Source organism: Periplaneta americana, chromosome 14 (assembly GCF_040183065.1).
Source record: "Periplaneta americana isolate PAMFEO1 chromosome 14, P.americana_PAMFEO1_priV1, whole genome shotgun sequence".
NCBI lineage: Eukaryota > Metazoa > Arthropoda > Insecta > Blattodea > Blattidae > Periplaneta > Periplaneta americana.
The window spans coordinates 95,713,944-95,738,271 of NC_091130.1; the positions used below are offsets into that span (position 1 = coordinate 95,713,944).

Genomic DNA, 24,328 nt, shown 5'->3' on the forward strand with positions numbered 1-24,328 from the left:
CTTCAGTTAAAAACATCAGCTCATTTATGGTCAGACATGATGGTGATAGTGAAAGCGATAAAATTGCAGTAAGTGAAGCTCTGTTTGCTTATCGTACTGTGCATCACAGCCAAAGTTTTCGCGCAAATGACTGCTTCTCGACATTGATAAAGAAAATTTATGAACCAAATATTCTTTAGGTGCATACCAGATTAGAAGCAATAATTGTTTTATCACCATTCATACTGGGCAAAGAAATAAAGGATTTGAATTAAACAAAAAGGACTACAATCAGTTTAGATGCATCAAACAAAAAATAGGTACCGTACATTAAACTTTTTTGTCAAATTCTGATGTTCAAGACAAACATAAATTAAAAAAAAAAAACATTCTGATGAAACATCCGACCAACAGTGTGTCTTGTTGAAGAAAATAAGTGACAAATTTTCCTAACAAAATTGTTGCTTTATGTGCACATAACACGAACACTAATTTTAATGATTGCAAAAGACTTGGAAAAAACAATGTGTGACGAAAATTTTAAACTCAAATGAAGAGGCAGATTATCGGTATTAGTTGTGAAGTAGACATTTTACACAACTGAACACCTCACTGAAATAAGAATGTAACCAACAAAACTGTACCGGTAATTCATGTTTCAGGAGAAAGGAAAATAATTTCAGGGGCATATTTCATTAAGCCTATATTTACTATCATAGCCATTTGACTAAACAAGAATAGGGTACTAGTTTAATTAGCCATTGAACGCAATAATTTATTGTTATAAATAAATGCTTTAAAACTACTTTTTCCACGTGCATCACATCTTTCAAGAATTTGATGCTACATCCTTCTTTCGGAAGGTATTCCATTGTCTCCAATATGCTGTTGACTGTTTACCAACTGATACTGAATGCTATGCAGTAAAGGTAAGGAACAGTTTGAGTTAAGGAACTGGGAAACTTTTGTGACTTTGCAGGAAACAATTACAGTACGCAAAATTGTTAGTGCAGAGAAATATAAGAATTTTGTCCTTGGGTCCATCAATTGACAGAATTTTAAGCATGTTTGATGAGCTTCGTTCTTATTTCCTCTCTAAAATCTTGTGAGCAATCTAGAGTTCAGAAAAAGTGAATTATTTGTAACTACTGATATCAAAAAACAACTGAAAATGTTAGAAAATTCAGGAGAAATTAATGATGCAAATTTTTTTTACGTAGGCCTGGTTAAGAACTTATATGACACCAACTTAGAATATATGAACAAGTGGAAGTGCAGTTTAGAAAACATCGAGAAGATGAAGTGGCTGCTACTGAGAAAGACATTGAATGAAAAGCAATACAGGACAGCCTGAATGAGGAACTCATCACACGCACAGAAACAGAAGAAACTCGTGTATTCGATCAGTTGACCCTCATAAAATCTATAACTGTGAGGCATTGGATACATGTAATGAAGAAAACATTCCTGTATCTGATAGATGGTACAGATTTTTCCTTAAATTGCCTAGATTTTCAAGACTTTGGTGAGAGAATGTTTTGTTATGAACAGTGTGGTCAAAAGGACAAATCTAGGTTGAGTGTTGAGACAATGAGGACTATGTTAGTTGTAAGGCAAAACTGTGTCATGGAATGTGGGAAGTTTTATGATAAGGTATTGAAAGAAAGAAATTTGCTGTGTAAGATTACTCCATCAGAGAAATATTCATGATATGATAATTAGGAACATTAAATCCAAACGTTTGAGATTGGCAGGACATGTAGCATGTATGGGCGAATCCGGAAATGCATATAAGCTTAGTGTGTTAGTTGGGAGGCCCGGAGGGAATAAGACCTTTGGGGAGGCCGAGACGTAGATGGGAAAATAATATTAAAATGGATTTGAGAGAGGTGGGATATGATGGTAGAGACTGAATTAATCTTGCTCAGGATAAGGACGATGGTGGGCTTATGTGAGGGCGGCAATGAACCTCCAGGTTCCTTAAAAGCCATAAGTAAGTAAGTAATGATCATGGTGGAATACAGCCCTCTTTACGTCCATCTAAATTGTTATACTGTAGTCCTCCTTCAGATACAGGGTTCTTTTATATGCTGCAAATCGAAGACATGGGCCTCATGGTTTTTTCCCCCAGAAGGTGATTCTGCTATGGATTTCATATCCTTGGCTGGGTCTGAACTGACAAATCTCGGATTAACGGCCAGCATGATAAGTGCAAGGCCACAGAAAATGACTTCTCTACATATATTTAAAAATAATTAATGCAACTTGATGAAATTAATGTGATGTGCAGAAGCAGTGATAGATAGTTTATTCAAATTGTGCAAATTATGGCAGCACAAGAGTTCTTTCAAAAATAGTGTTAAAATCATGTTCGACCAACCCCTTGGGACATGGGACTATAAAAAATATCTGCTCGAAAGTCAGGCTGATTGGAAGACAGAAAGAAGGGCGGATATCACAGCATGTTGCTCTTAAGGGAACAGCCAAAATGTTAATGATATTTTCCAAAACATAGTTGCGTTGATATCTGTAGCAGGGGTGGCCCGTCCTTATGTGCTTCAATGCTACAGCACAATGATAATTTTTTGCTCAAATAATGCATTTGTCATACCATAGTATTTGCTCTGTCATATGACAATTTACCGTGGTTATGTTCATGACGCGTTATAAAGTGTTTAGTCTTCGCTCTTTGATGCCTCAGGGGATTTGTTGTGCTACTCAGAACTCTTACATGACAGTGAAGACAATTATGCTCATGTGCGAAGGTGAAATCACTGCTCTGATTGGCTATTTTTACGCCGCGGGAAAGTGCTGTAGTCAGCTTCAGCACGACACAGCTTGGAGATTGCAAAAGTAAAGCGTAACGAAAGAATGCTTGTTTGTAGATGAACTCAGAACTATTTACAATGTATTTGGTAATTCAAGTATCCGACTGCTGCTGCCATCTACCTTTTTGAGGTTCCTCCTAAATCAGCGAGCAAGTGACGTAAAATGGTATCCCAGAAAATTGAAGCCAAGGAAGTATGTGACTGTATAATTCACGAACCTACTCACCATTTCTAGTCTTTAAGCTACCTAGACGCAAAGAAATTGATAAACAGCAAAATGTTTGACAATTTTTCGCATAATTTCGTGAATGAGAACTTGAAGTTGCTGTCAACAGCTATACTATACTGAACAAAGAGTGTTAAAGACAAAACTTGGAGTTATATACGGAAGACCCGACTTCCGAAATATAGTTGGCTGTTCAATTGTTACAATACATAGTCTCCAACAATTTACACGATCCATTCTGTGAAGTAATGAAGGAACATTCCAGAATCGTCTCACTGCTCTTGCAATACTGTCAATAGAAAAGAGTATGATGTCCAAGATGGAGGGGTTTAACACTAAGGTAATTGACAACTTCTGCAGTAGAAAAGAACGTTGTATGGACTTAATAATTCGTCACTAGGCAAGTCTCAAATTAATATAAATACATATAAGTGTGTACAGTAGGCCAATATAGAGATTGTAGCACACTCATTATTTAGACCACCAGCCGCTACTGATCTGTAGCAAGTTGTACCTCCTCTGCAGATGCTTCTATACGTTATAGTTAGTTTCACCAGGCAGTGTTCATTCATATTGAAAATATAGAATATAGAATATAAAATATTTTAGCTCATTTTTAATCATTCTATGAATATATTTTCAATTACAAAAGAGTTACCAGCTAGGTGTATTACAAATCACGAGATAATGTACTGCAATTACATTATATATCTGTGAAAGTTATAAGTTATCCATCTCATCCAATCCATAGATTTCTTTCAGATTCTTCACCAGGTCTTGTTTCTCTGCTTGTGATAAAAAGCTGGAGCGGGCAGCATTCAAATTCTGTTGGGCACAAAACAGAAAGAATTTCTGTCATCACCATGATCAACCTTATGGAATTAATGTCAACAAATGAAATTAGTTGAGATGCAAGAAAATGCAATTTATTTAATGATCACTAGACATGTATGCATCTTGCACTAAACATGACTAATATATGCATGCATCAGTGCTGCTGAAAAAAAATATGTATCTGAAATATTACAAAAATATATATAAAACTGTAAAAATATCAGCAAAAACATTGGCTGTTAAGTTCATTTGAATGCCCATGGACAGACACTGTTTTAAAAGTATTAAGAAAGAATTTATTTAATGTTCATTTAGAGGAAGGAACTACTGCTTTTTACTTTCTCATTCTGAGTAATTTGGTTTATTTTACAATGCTTTATCAACTGTGATGGTTATCTAGCGAAATGAGTTCCAGCGTCCAGCGCCAAAATTTACCCAAAAAATGCTCTTATAGACTAAGGGAAAACTCCTGAGAAAAGCTTCTCCCAACCAGGATATGAATCCCAATCTGTTCTTTTCATAGTCAGATATGCTAACCATTACTCCACAGCGGTGGACCTCGTTATGCGAAGTATAAAGAGAAAGTATCGCGACACTGCAAAAATTCGATTCTTGATAATGAAAAACTATTGGAAGAATTTTGTTCATCTTCAGTATTTATGAGTTAATTTAACCTGGAATGATGTACTGTACATGAAATATAATAATCTTTCGTTAAAAAAATTATTATTATTATTATTATTATTATTATTATTATTATTATTATTATTATTATTATTATTATTATTATTATTACCATTATTATCTGACAGATATAAGTCAAATGTTTATTGCATTAAATAAATAAATAAATAAATAAAATAAATAAAATATATTATCTGAAAGTGGAATTTGGTAATTCAGTGAATTAGACCTGCTATAGTCAATATGCAGAGTTTGTGTGAATACTCTCAAATAACATACAGAAGATGTTAATCTTATTTTTGTTTTTTTTTTTTTTTTCAAGGCCTGCTTCACACAGATAACAATGAGTTATTAATCAAAAACATTAATAAACAGCTGCCATCTGTGTTAACAAATAAATATTCTCTAAATCTTATCACATTGTTTCTGCTAGAAGGTAAACTAATGATCCATTACAGAGTGAATGAGAGAGACAGAGACAAAACTTCAAGACTGGGTATACTGTGTGCAGAATGGGAAGCATTTTAATATCTGCAATCGTCTTCAGGCTCTTCATGATCCACATTTACACCATACACGGAATCTTGAAGAAGAAAAAAATGCAGACCTTGGAAAACTTAATATTAATAAATCGTCTCTTCCTCCAAAGACCAACTGGGAGGAAACTTAGAGAAATTCTAAGAACGAGGTCTTTCCAGCTTGGTATCAACTGTCACATAAAGGGAAAGGAGTGATTATGTATGGTGAATGCCCCAAAGCTAATTCATAGATGTCCAGCAAAAAACCTTTCGACATCTGAATATGTCAATGCAGTGAAGCTTCTTGCAATCTTATTCCTGTAAGATCTGTTCTGGGCTGATCCTTCAGTACAACCCGTTGTAGGCATACTGATTGCAATGAGACAGAAATTATTGGTCACCTATTGGGATTCTGCAGGAAAAGTGAACTGCTATAGAACAACAGACATCATAGAGTGAGGTCAAGTATTGCAGAAGTCTTAAGACATCTTGGTTGGGAGGTTCATGAAGAGATTCATTGCATTTTGGCTGCAGATTCCAACAGACACGCGGACATCATAGCCATTAACAGAATTAAAGATAAGGTCATGATATTGGACCCAACCATCCGCTTTGAGAAAAACCTCTCACAAGCAGACGAGGTCAATGAAGAAAAACAAGAAATTTATAACCAAATACAGCATGCCTATCAGACGTAGGAATCTGAGCCTTGGTTGAAATGAGAAACGAAGGATCCTGATCCAAACCATGTCTCCCAGCTCTATATTAGAGATTCGTGGTTTGAGCCTGTGATCTACTACCTTACATATCCGAAAAACATCTTATGATATCAACAGTTGTTGTTTTTTCTAATGCCAGGCATTTGACAATAAAGTCATTTGACCTCTTGCACTCCAATATTTTTCAAAGATATTGTCATGGTCAGCCACTGAAGCACAGATTTTGAGATGTTCCGACTCCATTTCTTGGTTTGAGTTGCACAATGAGCAGTTAGGGGACAGATATATTCCAATTCTATGCAAGTGCTTGGTCAAATAGTCATGGCCTGTTGCCAATCTAAATGCAGCTACAGACGATTTTCGTGGTAAATTGGGAATTAACTGTGGATTATGATGCAGAGAGTTCCATTTTTTCCCTTGAGATTGTGTTATCAAATTTTGTTTGTTGAAGTCTAAGTATTTAGGTTTAATAAATCTTTTCACAGTATAATAGGTAGATTTAGTAATAGGTCTGTAAGTATAGTGAGCACCAGCGATTTAAGCAAATGGATTTTATTAATGTGAACTCGAGTGCGAGTTACACACCGCTGCAAGATTGGTTGTTATCTCTGTCACAACTGGAATGGGGAGGACATAAGAGTAAACATGCACGTCCGAGTATTCTATTGGACTCTGGACAGTCACCTCCAAAAATTAAACAAATATTTACACGTACTGGGAGACATACTGTAAAATCATTGCGAACGAAAGTCGCTTGCGGCACGCTACAAATTATCCACTCGGACTGTACTGTGGTCCATTTGTATGTTTCATAACAATGATACTAGTGGAGGAAAACGTTACCTCCAACTCATTCATGAAGGACAACAAACAGCTCGTTAACTGGCACTGTCAGCAAGGTCATTTGCCAGAATCGGTGGTTCCAACTGTAGCAATGCTCCCTTCTTTGCTAAAGCATCTGCATTCTCATTTCCCAGGATTCCACAATGTGATGGTATCCATTGGAATACAATTCTTTTATTGAGTGATATTAATTGAGAGAGCATTTCAGTTATTTCTGCTTTTTGAGATGAAGGTATGTGTCTAGAGACTATATGATATCAACAGTTTCTAATATATTGAGTGTCATGATCGAATGGACAAAGTAAAATTTCAGGAAGTTTCTCATCAATTGAAATTCTAAATTCGATTATTAAAAAAAAAAATATTTCTTTTTAGATTATTGTAGAGGCAGCTCTGCCTCAGAGCTATCTATACATAATCAGGGTAAATTTCTAACTGAAGATACCATACAAAACACGAAAGTTTCCATAGCTTGTTAAAATCCATTAATACTTACTTACAAATAGGTTTTAAGGAACCTGAAGGTTCATTGCCGCCCACACATAGCCTAAGCCCGCCATCGGTCCCTATCCTGTGCAAGATTAATCCAGTCTCTGTCATCACATCCCACCTCCCTCAAATCCATTTTAATATTATCCTCCCATCTACGTCTCAGCCTCCTCAAAGGTCTATTTTCCTCCGGTCTCCCAACTAACACTCTATATGCATTTCTGGATTCGCCCATACGTGCCACATGCCCTGCCCATCTCAAACGTCTGGATTTAATGTTCCTAATTATGTCAGGTGAAGAATACAATGCGTGCAGTTCTGCGTTGTGTAACTGCATCCCTCTTAGCCCCAAATATTTTCCTAAGAACCTTATTCTCAAACACCAGTGGCGGCTCATGGGTATTGAATTAAGGGGGGCTGCATACAAAAATAAACCAAGCAACTTACTTTATTTAAAGATTAGTTCCATGTGCCTTATCTTGTAAGTTGTGTTTAAATGAGACAGGCTTATGTCAGTAGATTTACTGGCATTTAAAAGAATCCTGCGGACAAAATTCCGGCACACCAGCGACGCTGATATAACCCCTGCACTTGCAAGTGTCGTTAAATAAACCATAATTTAATTTTTTATATGCAGATTTGAACCTTAGAAATATCTAACTGGCGATGTTGTAGTTGGTTGTATTATATATATGATACAACAATAAATACAAAAATAACTGAGCCAGAAATTGAATTCAGGATATTCAAGAGTACGCACCAGGGAGCTTGCCTCATTTATTGTGATGTTAGATGTTTCAGATTCCATTATGGTTTGAAAACATTCTAGCAATGGCTCCTTCTTCTCATGAACAACATTTAATGTTCTTATTTTAAATCCATCTTGTTGCCCCGGCTGATGGAATTGTCTTTGAAACACATTAATCTAATACAGACTGTGTGGAGATCGAGAGAAGAAAGCAGGGATACTGGATAAATTAGCAAAAAATATGCGAGCTTTTGTATTTTGTTTAGTGGCTCTTTCCATTATGAGATTCAACTGATGGGCACTTAATTTCACATTTCTCCTGAATTGTTAAGGTACTGAACTGAATAAACTGTAAATATTGTACAGAATTAAACATTGTTGCACTTGTTATACTCACAACATTAAAGAAAATGTAGGCCTATTTAAAACTGCGCGCTACTGACAAACTGCTGCAAATTTTGCAGCGCCTGGAAACTCTGGATTCTTGGCAAGGGGCAGCAGGGAGGAGGGGTAAAACTAACGCGCAAAGCATCCGAGACGAGATTGGCAGCTCCAGGGGAGGAAGTGGCTTCATCCTATAGTCCTTGTCTCTGGTTTCGCTCTGGCAGCACCAGGGGAGGAAGTGACTTCACTAACGATTGCGTGCATGTCATTGAGAGCGAATTTTTTTCTTCCACAACATAAAACGAGACAAGAGCCACAAATGTCTGGGGGTGCTGCACCTCCGCAGCCCCTCTTCGAAAGCCGCCCCTGTCAAACACCCTTAATCTCTGTTCCTCTCTCAAAGTGAGAGTCCAAGTTTCACAACCATACAGAACAACCGGTAATATAAATCCATTAATAGCTATGTTATATTAAAAGTCCAATGAAAGCAAGCTACTGAAAGTTGAACAATATGTATACACTCATAGTAATCTTCTGAAATATGTATAATATGCTCAATTTTATAATATCCAGTAATGACGTAAATGTGCAAATACAGGCAATATAAATTTGTACAGTATAATTAACTGCATCAAGAATGCATTCCCTGTTTCTTCTCTCACGTATTATATACAAAGAATGCTAGGTTAAAATTTTAGGAACAAGTGAGGATGATTTCCCCTCCCCCGCCCTCCAATCGCAAAAAAAAAAAAAAGAAACATACTTCCTTTGCTCTCCATTGTATTTTTTAGAAATGAACTGTGAATATGCACTTTCGGACGTAATTATAAATCGAATATAATAACTTACTTTGTTTTGTGTAAGATTATTAAGCATTTCTCCCGTACATAGTGATGAGAAAGAGTCTGTAAATTGGGTCATTTCTTAATTTAAAAATCCACATATTTTAGGTTTTTTTTTTTTTTTAATACTTTCATGTAGGTACTCGATGTTCAGGATTGTTTTCTGATATTTCATAATGTAAAATTTAAGAATTTTAAATATGGTACAGATTTTTTTATGCAGGACAGAGAAAGAGTAAGAGAGATTGCTCTCAGGGAGAAAAAAATGCTATAAAATATAAAATAAGACTTATCACTCACAGCTCTTATCAAGTGGGCTTCAGTTAGTCCCCAGTACTTGTGGACAAGGTCGTAATCATCTTGAAGCTCGTAGCCTGTTACCATTGGATCATCTGTACTGATAGAGAAATTGACTCTGTCTTCAGCAAATCTGAAATCAGTCATAAAATACTCTGAGAAAACTACTTATTGAATCCAAAAAATACTAGGATGGTAAACTGAAAGTATTACAAAGAACGGATTTATGTCATATGAACAATAGGCCTACATGTTGTAACTAAATATTAATATACCAACTGTTATAGTCTACATATATACAAGGTGGAAGTGAAATAGCCTTGCAGATTCCCAGAGTGAACAGGTCATGTTATATGTAACAAAAAAACTATAATATATTGGTAGAAAGTTCATAGTTTTTTTCAGAAAAAATGTTTTTTCCTAAATGTTTAACAATCTCTTATCAGGTATCTACTGCGAGTAGAATCGTGATTTTTGTTCAAATTGATTGGAAATCTAATAAAGAATTTCAATTACATTAACGGTTTTCGTATAAATTTAATTTTAAAAACCTCTAAATTCAAGCCATTGCATGAAGCTAGCGAGTGGCAAAGTCTCAGCATAATGCAGCTTATGTATGGAGAGTCACCGGGTTCATTGAACTCTTACATTTGTATCACGAGTAGAGTGTATTAGCGACGATGTTGCTGGACTGTTCAAACTTCAAACTTAATTTTCTAATTAACCATGCATTTAATCACAAAACATAATACAAGTTGTCTATTCATTTACGTGTACCCTATAATCCCGTTCAAGCTGCAAGGTTATTTCACTTCCACTCTGTATATGTATATATTTATTTTTTAAGTTCAAGATGAAATTCAACGCCTTTTTATGAAGTATGTATGTCTCAATTAGAAATAAACATTATTAATATCACAGAATTTTATAATATCCAGTAATGACGTAAATATGCAAATACATGCATTATAAACTTACACAGTTTAATTAACTGCATCAAGAAATGAGGATGATTTCCCTTCACTGCAAAAAAACATACTGTACTGTACCTCCTTTGCTCTTATACTGCTTAATCACCCTTTTCCCCATTGTACTTTTAGAAATGAATTTGTGAACATCTGTCATCTGTCTGCTCCAGTGTTTAATTGTAAAATGTAAGGACCAAGGTCCTGAAAACAGGCCCAGGTGGAGATGAGTACAGGGACTGCCCCTCTACCGAGATAGTCTTTTCCTTTCAATTCTGAAATGGAGCCTATAAATAATTTACATACAAATGATATTAATTTGATTTATATTAAGAAATGGAGTGAATTTCCTGGAAAAGGGAAAGATGTCACATTTTATTCCCACTGGAAGAAAGGAAATGCATGGATTTCCAACAAGAAGGGTCTCTCCTGCAGCCAATGGACTAAAGCGATCAAAATGAGCTGCAACGTTATTCCAGTCAGAAACCTTCCAGGCAGAAGCCTTGGTACTACCCATTGCAGACGATGCGATGAGCAAGAAACCTTAGCCCATGTACTGGGTTTTTGCTGGAAAGGAGAATTACTGAGAATTGATCGTCATAATAAAATTCGCTCAATGATTGCCAATGAGCTTCGCCGGGCTGATAAGTATGAGGTGTACGAGGAAATTGAGTGCCTTTCCGCTAACGGATTAACTCTAAGAGCAGGTATATTTTTATAGACCGAAAAAAAAAAAATTGTGGACTCATTCTAGATTCTACAGTCTGTTTTGAGAACAGCGAGGAACAACCTAGAGAAGTCTGCAAAGAAAAATGGGCAATTTATCTGCCATGCTGCAGTGATTTGGGGACCAAATATAACATCAAGATATGAGACGTTATAGAAATTATGATTGGGGCTAGAGGCACAACCCCACGGGAGTCCTTAGAAGTCTTCCGAAAATTAAAAGTTCCTGACAGCATCCTGGACATGATATCCTCCACTGCACTGATGTCATCGATTTGCATAATTAATCTTCATTTATATTCTTTATAAAAATGTAATTTGTCTTGTAGCCTAAATTGTTTGTTGCATTTCCAATAAATTTTTCAATGATAGCCTACCTAACTAGGGTTTCTATTAAAGAAAACATTGAATTAAATATAAATATTTTTTAGAATTGATTAGGAGGCCAATTATTAAACCCTGGTTGGGATGGTTATCAAATATCTAATATTGTTCTGACATTATTTTTAAACATTCAGTACGGTATATCAAATATTCATATGAATGAGGTCTCGCCCACCTCATTGAATATTACACGACTAGTCTGAACTAGTCAGTTGTATTATTACTGATAAATAAGAGAAAAATTCGTACCAGCACCGGGAACCGAACCCAGGACCTCTCAGCTCTGCACGCTGAGCGCTCTTTACCAACTGAGCCATGCCAGGACACGATTCACGGCGCCGGCCGAACTCCTCTCGTAGTACTGTTTTACGGCCTTACTACCTGCATTTGAGACGATACAAAGTCATTTAATATGCGCTCCTGCATACATATGACGTGTATCGTCAAAAATGCAGGTAGTAAGGCTGTAAAACAGTACTACGAGAGGAGTTCGGCCAGCGCCGTGGATCATGTCCCAGCATGGCTCAGTTGGTAAAGACCGCTCAGCACGCAGAGCTGAGAGGTCCTGGGTTCGGTTCCCGGTGCTGGTACGAATTTTTCTCATATTTATCAGTAATTCAGTACGGTATTAATTCGCCTTTTATGAATAACCTCAAAAAGAGGCTATGTTTTCATTATTTTGTAACATTTGCCAGTAAACCTAGTTTGTGGATGATGGACAGTAAATTATTTTAACCACTGTGTTTACAGATTTCAAGAATTATATTTTATGGGAATTTAAACATTAAGCATTTAAGATATACAAGCTATGAAATACCCATTGTTAGACAAGGACCACGAGTTATTAACATATGTTATTAGTACACATGGAAATATTAAATAAAGCTCATGAAAAACATTTCCATAATACATAATTGTCTTTACTATATTCTTTTTGTGATCATTCTTTGGATTGAGTGTCAAAGGTGGAGTGTTGTCCCTTTGTCAACCATCATTTTACATACTGAGTAGGTTGGCATTTATTTACTGGGGGCCCCACAAGTCTTACAAAGAGTAAATCACATAATGTTTCTACATAAAGAGACACACTTATTGGGGTGATTATTAGGTTCACTGCAGAAAATTCCCTCTCACATTTGACATTTCAGATTGCAACTGATATTATTTTTTCATCATTGATGAGATGTTCCGGAGCTGAGCCCTGGCTGAAATTAAGCTCTGGTCTGCTCTACACTGTCAAGCTCTAATACTTAACAGAATGTCGTCTCTATCATTGTAATTCATTTAATAAAATCGTTATTGTTGATTTAGTATATCTGTCATTGCAGGCTGATTATTGTTAATATTGTAGCCCAGTTGGATGCATATAGACGAAACAGATCTTGACCTTCAAACTCTGCAATGAATGCTTTTGTGTATACACAGCATTGAGCTTACGGAGGTTAAACAACACCTCCCTCCCTTCCTGCTTCTCAACCCCCGCACAAGCCTAAGTCTCGTCTTTCTGCTACTAAATGTAAAAAGAACAAAATGTAGATTTTAAAGTAATAGCATTCACAAACAAAAATTAAAACATGTCACGAGAAAAATTTTGGTGGTAGTGCAAACCTACTACCATATACAGCGTTCACCACTGTCTGACAAGTATTTTTAAGTGGTATATTACAGTTTCTGTCACAGAATAGAACAATGAAATACAATTAACATACTGACCCAGAAAAACAATTTGAATGCCAAGGTTGATTAAAAAATGCAGGAAACAATCACCAACAACAACTATACAACACTCTAAATCATTTCAGAAGATCTATGCGATAATAAGGAAACCATTCGACATAATAATTCAGGATTTGAAGATAATGAAATTAAAGTCTGTGCGCGATTTATTCCATAGTCAGTGAAACACATCAATAATGCCGAGTGGGACCCTACAGGGAATTCATTGATGCTACTGAAAACATCACTTCCTGAATTAGATTGTTACAAGTAATGAGGCATGATATTTTCAATATTACCCCAGAACATAGAAGAAAATGCGGAGTGGAAGTCAGCAAATCCTCAAGCCAAGAAAGATAAAAAAATTAAAATACTGCATATCATTTTCTCTCACTGATTAACCTTCCAATTTCTTTACTGTGTTAATATTCAGGAATTTACCTGGCAACTAGTTTCGAAGTGTTGTTTTTCATTGTCCAAAGCCTAGTCATTTTCTTTGATAGCAAAAGAGTTCCATACAGAGTCCTTATCCAGTGGTCAAACATTCCTGTCTATTATCTGAACACAGAGCTGGCTTGCACAAATGGACGCCAATTGTGGCATACATCACTCGTCCCTTCCTTCCTTCCCCGCGTCTTTGACTTGGTAGGGGAGAGGATTTGTATTCAGTGTCTGTGTTATGTGATTGCGTACGGATAAGGAGATGTCATTCAACACCGGTGGACGGGGAACCAATGCTTTCCTCATACTTCCACCCCTCTCTCGCCAGTTCTGCATCCCTGACACAGAGAATCTATTGAGTACATAGGTACTCAATATTGAGAAGAAGGCAGCTGGATCCCATTGCATGGCAACACACTGAGCCCTAGGGCTCTCACTGTTAGGGAGAGTTTTTGGCTAGCAAAAAAGTTTATGTGCTGTCCCATCCATTGTATTCACTGGACTTAACAGCATATTATGACTTTGTGGCTTCCTTTTGTTCCCAAAACTCAAAGCATCACTGAAGGGATGTTATTTTGATGATGTGGACATCATTCAAAGGGATTTAACGACAGCAATAACAGAATTCTACACACAGCCTTCTGCCACTACTTTAAATTACTTCATGATCATTGGGTGAAGAGTATACACGGTGTTAAAAAAAGTATCCAATATTTTAGGAGGTGCTAGTATGCATCAAAACAAGAAAATAATGTCTAATAAACATGGGTCCTACAACACATACTTTCTGAAATCTGTACACTTGTTCATAGGAGGTGCTCAATGTGACGTCCATTCATGGCAATGCCCTTCGGCAAGGAATCACGTACTCTTTGAAATTGACCTGCTTGTTCTTGATAACCAAAAGTCTAGGGGATTTAGGTTTGGGGAACGAACAGGCGAAGGTGTGGGGCCTCCAGCGGTCCTGAAATGTCAGCATGAGGTGTTCACGCACATTGCGGAGAAAATGTGCTGGTGTGTCAGTGTGCATGAACCACATCTGTAGTCTTTGCTGACATGGCACATACTCCAGCAAGGTAGGCAATACGTTAATAAGAAAGTCCTGATAACGAGTCCCAGTTAATCTCTGTGGTAGCATGTATGACCCTTAATCTATCACCAAGAACGCCTGCCCATACGTTGATTGAGAATCAGTGCTGATGCCTTATTTCTTCAACTGCATGGGGATTTTCCATCAGCCTACACATGCTGATTACGAAAATTCACAACACCATCTCTGCTGAACCCCGCTCAGATCCGCAATGAAACTTTTGTTTTCAGTATTCCTTTCAATGTATCAGTAGTCCATCAACTACAGTATGATTATCTGGTAGTCTGCTGTATTGTAGGACATTGCCATAAATGGACGTCACATTGAGCATCTCCTATGAACAAGTGTTCAGATCTCAGAAAGTATGTATTGTAGGACCCATGTTTATTAGACTTTTTTTTCTTGTTTTGATGCATACTATCACCTCCTAAAATATTGAATACTTTTTTTAACACCCTGTATAGTAGATGGAAGATAAACCAACTTTGAATAAACAATGCTCAGAATATTCATATATGGAATTATTATTTTTTTCCAGTATCAGTTCCACCTCTTTGTTGCCGCCTGTGTATTAAGTGTAGTTATTGCACTTCTATTTATTGTATTTATTTTTTTTGCCCATTGTAGTTTCTTGTACTTGTAATGTGGATGTTATGTGGATCAGTGAACAGTATGCATCTTTATGTATGTTATTTTGCACTTCAGACATAAGAAACGGCTGGCTGTCTTGGAAGCAATTAGTTATCTGTTTAACCACCAGATGTCAGTGTGAACAACAAAAATTAAATTAGAACTTATAATCTACGATAATGATATTATAATTAACAAAAAAAATAATAATTGAGTAAGTGTGAAAGCATATGCCAGTATATTGCCGTATATTTCCGCAGATAAGACGAGGTATAAAATTCGAGCACAATACTAAGGTTTTAACATATATCTGTACTTTAAGATGACCCCCAAATGATTAACCGTCATGGGAAAAACTGAAGTGGAAACAGTGATACAGTTCTTAAAAAAGTGCGAAATTTCTAATGCTATGAATGGCAGAGAACGATTTGTTGTGGAATACTGGTGACGAAGTAAAAATTAACTCACCACATGCAGAATTGGATCCATATGACAATGCTGTCAACAGTGAAAGTCAGGACGTACTTGACGAGCTCTTTGTTTTGGACAACGAATATGATTTGAAGACCTCCCTCAAAGAAGGTTGTATATCAACGGCTTTTGCATATGACATACAACGTTCTTTGAGGGAGGTCTTCATTTGTTGCATTTTATACTGGTTTCAGTGTGGAAGTTTAAGATCTCTTTTAGGTCATATAAGACGACCCCCGGTTTTGTGGGTATTTTTTTATGATTCAACTATCTGCGAAAATATACGGTACCTATATGGATTAATTAAAGTGTTGAATCATTTTAAATAAAATCTAGTTAAATAGTTTAATGAAGCTGTTATGTTTTAAGAATAGAGTTTTGTGGTTCTGTAAATATGAAATAAGAGAAACCTGCTGATAAGATGCTATGTCAAAAATTAAACCATCAAAGAATTTACTATTTTGGGTTTTTTATTTTTAATATTACACATTTATTTTAATGGTTTTAACTGTGAATTATCTCAGAATAGTTTCTTTTTTTCAGTTACCTTACGTAAAATGTGATAAATATTGCATAATATACTTCACAAGAAACTTTTATATTCTATGTATACTCACTGGACCACAGGATGTTTGGAAATAGCCAGTGGGACGCTTCCTGTCAAATAACTGGACCAAGGACAGTTTTCAAGATGAATACCTTGTTTACGAACTGTTTCATACACTGCCTTGTTATCCAGCACATGGTATCCATGGCCTATCCTCTCTGCCTTATATATCTCTATTGCCTGTTAATGAAAGAAACTGCAATGAACCATGGGAAAATTAATGCGGAAATAATAAAAGGGAGAATAATTATATTAATACGGAAATAGTAAAAGGGATAATATATGAGTAAATTAAAATTGCTGTATATGTCACCTGAGGTGCAACCTTTTCTGAATGGTTACAGCATTGGCTTTTCATGCTGAAGACTGAAGTTCAGAATCTGGAAAGTCGAAGTGAAATTTTCGGTGGATAGAAATGGTTTTGGGAAGGTTCTCTCGGCCAGACTGATCCTAGATAGTTGTGTTCCGTTGGCTTTTATGAGGGTAGTGGGGAGCACCTATCCCGAAGAAACTTAAGTGGCATTTTCAGATAGTACTGATCTTCAGTAACATCTGAACTCTTGTTTCGGTCGCAGATGTTAAAAGTTGTGTGTTGTCCCTCTCTCGGCTGTAAGAGAAGAAGCAAGGGTCTTGTATCATCATCATCATCATCATCATCAACAGCATTACAGCCCGATGTGGGTCTAAGCTTCCCTAAGGATTATTTTCCAGACTGTTCTATTCTTAGCCACACTCCACCAATTCTTTATGTCCAATTTCTTTACATCCTCCAATACTCCACCCATCCACCGAAGATTAGGTCTTCAAGTCCTTCTTCCTTCTAATTTACATTCTAATGTTCTCTTTAGCTCGTAACGTAAAAAAATACCACTGACTAGTGCACTCCTAAGTTAATTTGTGCTCTAAATTAATTTTTTTATTAATAAGTAGTACCGTACCTTATAAAAATTAACGCCTTAGTAAGTTGTGTAATGACTATAGAAAGGCCAGTTCGTTATCATCATAATCATCATCACCATCATCATCAATTATTACAACATTGTATTATTCAGAAGGCAAGATGTGATTCATTTCTATACCTAGTGTACAAAGATCAAAATCTGTTTGCGTTGTTGTTAGTACAGGCCTATGCATTATGTTGTTTCTTTCTTCAGAAAACAATATTACGAATTACATGCAGATACATATATAGGCTATTACTGTTCTATCTATTACACAGTTATTTGTAGTGGTAGTGATATTTATATTATGTAAAACCTTTCCTGGACATGTTCCTACGTAAAGCCAGATACTCATCACATTACAATGCTCGCAACTTCCCAGACATGCACTGTAGTCTGATAAGGCTGCTCTAGAACATAATGTGTTCATTTATAATTCCTATATGGAAAATATCAATGAAAAATCTGCCGAGCAAAATTTAGGAGATAATTTCTTGGTGTTTCAGTGCCTCACAAATCTACTAATCTGCAACTCGTTAAGAAATTGTAGGAAGCTGGTTCATTGTTGGAGAAAGAAAAAAATTAGACTTGTTAAGAAACGCCCACTGATGAGAAACTAGATGATATTGATCCTAGGTTAGAACAATACCCACGGAAATCGTTGCAACAACTAGCTAAGCAATGCGGAGTTTCTAAAACTTCAACTAGGAGAGCAACTAAAGCAACATGAACAGATCTGTCCATCTGCTGGTATAAGACCAACCATCACTCGCAAACAGATTTTGTTAGTAGAAATCAGTCTGCATAGTAATGCTCTGTGTGTTCCATTAGAATTCCCCCATTTATTTGTAAGTTCTAAATATTATCTTCGTTACAAATGAGGCACTATTGCTCTATATCATCTTTTCCAAGAACCAACTCCATGGGATTCATACAGTCTAGCATTTCATGGAGCAAATAACCACGACAAATGCTAGAGTAAGTGATACTGAGTATTAGTGTTACAGTACTGTACCATATTTTAGTCATTTGCCATATTAATGGTGACACAAGTCAAAAGATTCGAACTGCTAAACTAGTCTGTAATACCTTTATTAAAACTCTAGTACTAATATAAGAATAAAATTAACCCATTTAATCAAAACAATCAGCTGATAGATATTATTATTATTCTTTTTATTTAATTTGCAAGAAAACCGTCCATTTTATTTAAGAAATGCAAAAGGATAAATTTAATAATTCCTTATCAGTTTCTCTAATGATAAGAATAAAAATCAGAATCATATGAATAGTAATTACGGAGTAAAACAGTCTTACATTTAGGGTGAAAATAATTTTTCTGCGAGAAAAGTATTTATTTGGGACTAATATGGATGGTATTAGAATGCTTTTGTTATCCATGTTGAATCTTGCTTTTGTTATACTCTACTCAAGGAATAAGCTGTTAAAATCTGCGCAGATATATTACTTCCATCCTGTATGTACAAACTAGAGGTTCATAAAGTCTTCTACATTAAATATACTGGTATTGCTTGATATACAGAGTGTCCAAAAAGTCCCCACCATAGGTCGAATGGTAAAACACCTGTGTTTTTCTTTTTTTTTTTTTTTTGCAGTGAATGATGCTTTCGCAAAAGGAGTGTGTGAAAATCATATTGTGTGGATGTAAAAGTTACTCACACCATGATGTTAGTAATGTTTAATCAATGCCATCCTGGACAAAACCCAGTATCTTACAGCACTGTGGAAAGATTACTTGAGAAATTCAAGAGAATGGGTTCTATTGCATATTTGCCCTGCTCATCAGTGCATGGCCTTCCTGACTAGGGAAAATCTGCAACAGAACCTGTTTTCTTGAATTTCTCAGGCAATTATCCCGAAATGCTGGGGATACTGGTTGTCATTCGGGATGACATTGATTAAACTCGTTGATAACATCTCTGCTGCTGCTACTGCTACTGCTACTACCACCACCACCTTCATGTCACACACCAGGGTGATTAAGACACATTCCTCTTGCGAAAGCATCATTCACTGCAACAAAACAAGAAAAACACAGATATTTCACCATTTGACCTATTGTGCGGGATTTTCCAGACACTCTGTATTACAATTTTGTGCATACATACTTGCGCATATGAGCTGGAAGGCAGTTAGAAATAGGTACTTCCTGTTTTCTTACAAACATTGGAAATTTAGTGACTCTTCTAATTAGTCTCTCCCTCCAAATTTGTGGCAGTTCCATGGCTATTATGACACCCCACTTTTGCTTGACCTTGATTAAGTTCTGGCATCAAAATGTCTCCATAATTCAAAATGCTGACACTGCCACTGCCTCCACGTGAATTTTTACAAAATATGACACTATTAGTTCCTTCAGCACTTTCACGCGATACACACATAGCTTATGAACAATCCAAGTGGCACTCCAACTTCCTGTGACAAATACCATAAGAATTTCCTGGAGGATCAAACAGTAATTGCTGGACATCTACGATAATATGAAATGAGTAATTTGAACCTGCAACTTCTCGAGCTATCTTCGACATACTTCATGTTTCCATGTTTATCAATATTATAATAAAACTGTTCTGGTAATTTTCGCTTTTGCAACAGTAATTGGTGGTAACACGTATAGTAAAATATCATGAGACTGAAAATCGCATTTTTGAAATTTATATTTGTATTTCTGTCTGTATGTTTTTTACTTGGTTATTTAATGTTGCTGTATCAACTACTGGCTTATTTAGCGTCGATGAAATTGGTGATAGCGAGATGGTATTTGGCAAGATAGAGCCGAAGATTCGCCATAAATTACCTGACATTCACCTTGTGATTGGGGAATACCTCGGAAAATACACAACTAGATATTCAGCCCAAGCGAGAATCGAACCCACGCCTAAATGTAACTCTGGATCAGAAGGTAAACACACTGCTGCCTGAGCTACACTGGTGGCTACTGTATGTTTGTTACCTTTTTACTTGACAATGACTGAATCGATTTCTATGAAAATTAGTATGTAAAATAACTTATGTCCTACTTAGATGTTATGCTATATATATAGCAATACTTCACTGGTGGATCTTCCCTGCATTGTCCATTAAACCTATTTAATAATCTTCAATATTTGGCACATGTGAAAATACCGACGATTGAGGATGGAGTAAATATTTATCATATATCAAACACGTGGAATATAAGGCTTACAAAGTAAAGCAGTTCCTGTACTTTATAAAAAGTTCCTGTCTGAGATCTATTTCGAAAAATATTACCCTGAACTCACCCGCTTCACCATCTCTGCTGAGCCAGATTCCCCTGCATGAACAGTACGATGAATATCCAACTTAGCAGCTTTTTGAAATGCCTTAACTTCTATCCCTTTTTCTGGCACTTCAACTGCAAAATAATATGGTGTATAACCAGATACAAATATATAATTAATAATTTTACAACAAATATTTCAGGAAAAAAAATCTTCATTCCATACAACAAGATTCCCATATACACGCATGTGAAGCCCATCCTGTTGGCTGCAGGACAAAGAACCTCTTTATGGCGTTAATTAGCGCCTAGTCTGAAAACAAACCTGTTTTATGTTCCAATTTTCGACGATTTAATAGGAAACCTGTTGTTTTTCTAAACAAGAAAAGGAAATACGATGGCTGCATCACAACTCACAACACAATCGAAACATGGAGATAGGAGCAGTGATTGATCAGTCAGTATATGTATGCTCCTTGTACTGTTCAGAATATGATGTTGGTGCTGTGATGTTTTAAAATTTCGTGTTGTTAACGTCCTGCGACATATGTGATGGTGTTGGCTATAACGGTAGAGCCAAGTGTCGGTAATTCAAGGCTCAAACATCAAAACATCCTAGCAGTCCTTTATCTGATGTGGACGCTTCATATTGTAAGTACATTCTTGTAAAAATCCTACATTAGGTTGTTAAGCCAAAATAATTATCTGTTATGTCACGTCATCTGTCATTGCTCCACACGTGTCGATGCATGCCTCATTTTTTGGTGCGAACATAAGACCAATCAGGGATCGAGGCGCAGAAGGATTTTGCATTATGTTTGTTGACTTGTGGGGGTTTCTTGTATGAATGAGGATTAGTCTACTTACAATCTTCTGGTTTTTAATATGATATATTTCTGTGTCCATTTATGAGACAAGAGCATATAGTATACTAAAAGCCTTATCTAAAATTCTGTGGTGTTCGGGTAAAGGGGTATAAGTCATTTTTTTGTCCGGTGGAATTTTGTTCCCCAGATGAACACACAAGTTAAATTATACAAGTGCGTGTGCAAAAATCAAAGAATACAAGCAGTTGATGTCTTTTATTTGTGTAGAAAATTAATTGTAATAAGGGTTCCAAGTTTAATTTTCATTTATCTCGAACTCATTTTTATGACTTATCTCCCTTTACCCAAACACCACAGAATTGGCAGTGAGCAGAAGCTATTTCTCGTGAACAAGTTGCTTCTCAATGGAAGACAAACAACAAGGTTTGAGCTATGTACAGTAATAGATTTAATGAAGGATATTTTTTTTGTAAAGGTATTTTCCCCGGCTTTCTTCACAGTAGAGTGATGCAATGCCATATACACAGAGGACACCTTTGCTGAGTGCAACTTCCCCAAATAGATGGCATGTCTATCATAGGAGATGATAGGATGGCAGATGAAAAGTGATGGCAAAGAGTTAATTAGGAGTGGGAAGGAGTCGGGTCAGGACCCTTTAAATTGGTAGCATACTATCCCACAGCATTTTCCTGAAGGGACTTCGGTAACTACGAAAAACAAAGTCAGAATAAAAGTGTGCAGTCACACCTTTATTCTCTCGTAGAGCTCAATATTTTAAGGAAAGTCGAAATTCACCAACATTTTAATAGTGTTTATGGCCTCAATATAAAGATACATAATGAACAAATCTCGGAAAATCGTTATGTACTTTCTAAAATTGTCGACTACATTAATTTTTGTGGTACATTCGAATTAGCACTTTGGGGCCACGATGAAAGTGCAGACTCGAGTAATTCAGGTGTTTTTAAAGTCCTCCTCAACTTCTCGGCAGAGTTAGATGCTTCTTTAAGGGACCATCTTTTTTTTTTAGTGGTTATTTAACGACGCTGTATCAGTTATTGAATTAATTAGCGTCATTGGAATTGGTGATAGAGAGCTGGTATTTGGCGAGATTAGGCCGAGAATTCACTATAGATTACTTGACATTCGCCTTATGTTTCGAGAAAACCTCAGAAAAAATCCCAATCAGTTAATTAGCCCAAGCGGAAATCAAACCCACGCCCGAGCGCAGCTCCGGATCAGAAGGCAAGCTGAGCTATGCTAGTGGTTGGATGGGGACCACCTTACCAGTGCTACCGTCAGATCATAGGAATATGAGTGGTGCAATCGGTCTTTTGCAGTTGCTCATAGAAAACAACTTACAAAATACATTTTCAGAGACTTACAAGCTTTTACTCATTGTTACTACAATAATTTGATTTTTCCCTGTAGTAGTCTTCGTATTTATTACTTAAATTTAGTGTCAGACCTTTTCAAAATGAGTTTCATTTCTAGTATTTTGAAAATATTTGTCTTAAATTATTGGCAATTAAAGGTATGTAAGAAAATGACAACATTAAAGCAGTAGTATTTTATTTATTATTCATATACCATTGTGAACCTCCAATTTAATAACTCACGAGCCGCCACTGTATGTATGTATATTTTATATGATCTGTGACATTCAAACAGTATTAAAAAGGAAATTGTGGAAACATTCATTCTCATGTGGGAAGACTAAGTACTCAGTCTATAATGTCCTTGCTGAAGCACAAAATTTAAAAGATATGACAATTAGAGGATAAAACGAAAATATGATACAACATGCAGGAATTTATTGCATTTTTGCTTCCTCAAATCACTGAATAAATGTCAGAAACAAATGTCGCTGCTACTGTTGCTGCTGCTACTGCTGTAGTTGCAGTCATGGTGCTGGTAGGAGTAGCAGTAGAACAGGAAAGCAGGAAAGTGTTAAAACTTTCTAGAATTTATAGTTTGCTCTATTTTCTATACTTTATGGAATGGATACTTACCATAATGTTTGGGGTCTACTGTGGCAGGAGCTGCCATATCGATTCCAACCACTCCTTCATTCCTGAATTTCTGACAAAGCTGAAGGACTTCAAGGGCTTTGTTTGTACCAACAAGAGTGCACAAAATGCTGCGAACTTTGATGTGGAATTCAGCTTCTCCTCGGGCATGACCACGGTTTACAGCTTGAATCACTTTACTCACAGCTGTAAGCATACATTAAGGTAATTAAATTTTCTTGATGTAAGAACAAAATATAGAAATAGAAAACTGAGAATGATGATTACTAAGGAAAGAAAAGACAAAATTACAAAGAAGAAAATGTCACAAAAAATGTACGCAACATAAAGCTACGATTAAAAAATCTACTGTTTTATGTTATTTGAAAAAAAATATATAATTATTTTAATATGAAACATTTCACATATTAATGATAACCAATGAGTAACAGGGTAGATTTTCTCAAATATGTATGTATGTATCCAATGCCTACCCACTTCACTTTAAGTGATTCAGGTTTGGCATATAGCGGATGGATGGCAGGACTGTGACCCAGTCAGGACTAGTTGCACACCACTTCGGCGGGCCATGTTGTACATGCTGTGTATCTGTGGAGAGTTATGTCATGTACTAGTGTGAGTATATGTGTAACTGTTCGTGTAGTGTAGTGTATGGGATGGGTGATAATGAGGAAGGGAGAAGGGGAAATCCGGTGCCGGCACTAGGCTACTCCTGTCAAATAGCACCAAGGGGGCCACCAGGCTTAAAGTCCCCGTCCGACGGACAAATCACTATCAACAGTAACATATGCCTTCTCTTCATATGCACTGCAGAGAGATTTGGGATTTAACCCAGGCATATTAGTGC

General features: G+C 36.3%; 1 protein-coding gene across 22 annotated transcripts in view; it reads right to left on the reverse strand.

The window, feature by feature from the left end:
- The window catches only part of LOC138713596 (adenosine deaminase-like), a 106,603-nt gene that overhangs the window by 14,572 nt on the left and 67,703 nt on the right, over positions 1 to 24,328 (reverse strand). For 21 of the 22 annotated variants that reach the window (XM_069845795.1, XM_069845804.1, XM_069845787.1 and 18 more), the window contains 4 exons: positions 23,464 to 23,667; positions 20,647 to 20,759; positions 16,432 to 16,601; positions 9,395 to 9,524 (listed from right to left, as the gene is read on the reverse strand). In XM_069845795.1, coding sequence (XP_069701896.1) covers positions 9,395 to 9,524; positions 16,432 to 16,601; positions 20,647 to 20,759; positions 23,464 to 23,667 — 617 coding nt within the window. Of the gene's footprint in view, positions 1 to 3,629; positions 3,859 to 9,394; positions 9,525 to 16,431; positions 16,602 to 20,646; positions 20,760 to 23,463; positions 23,668 to 24,328 lie in introns of those variants that run through there. The other variant, XM_069845789.1, reaches the window with a different exon arrangement.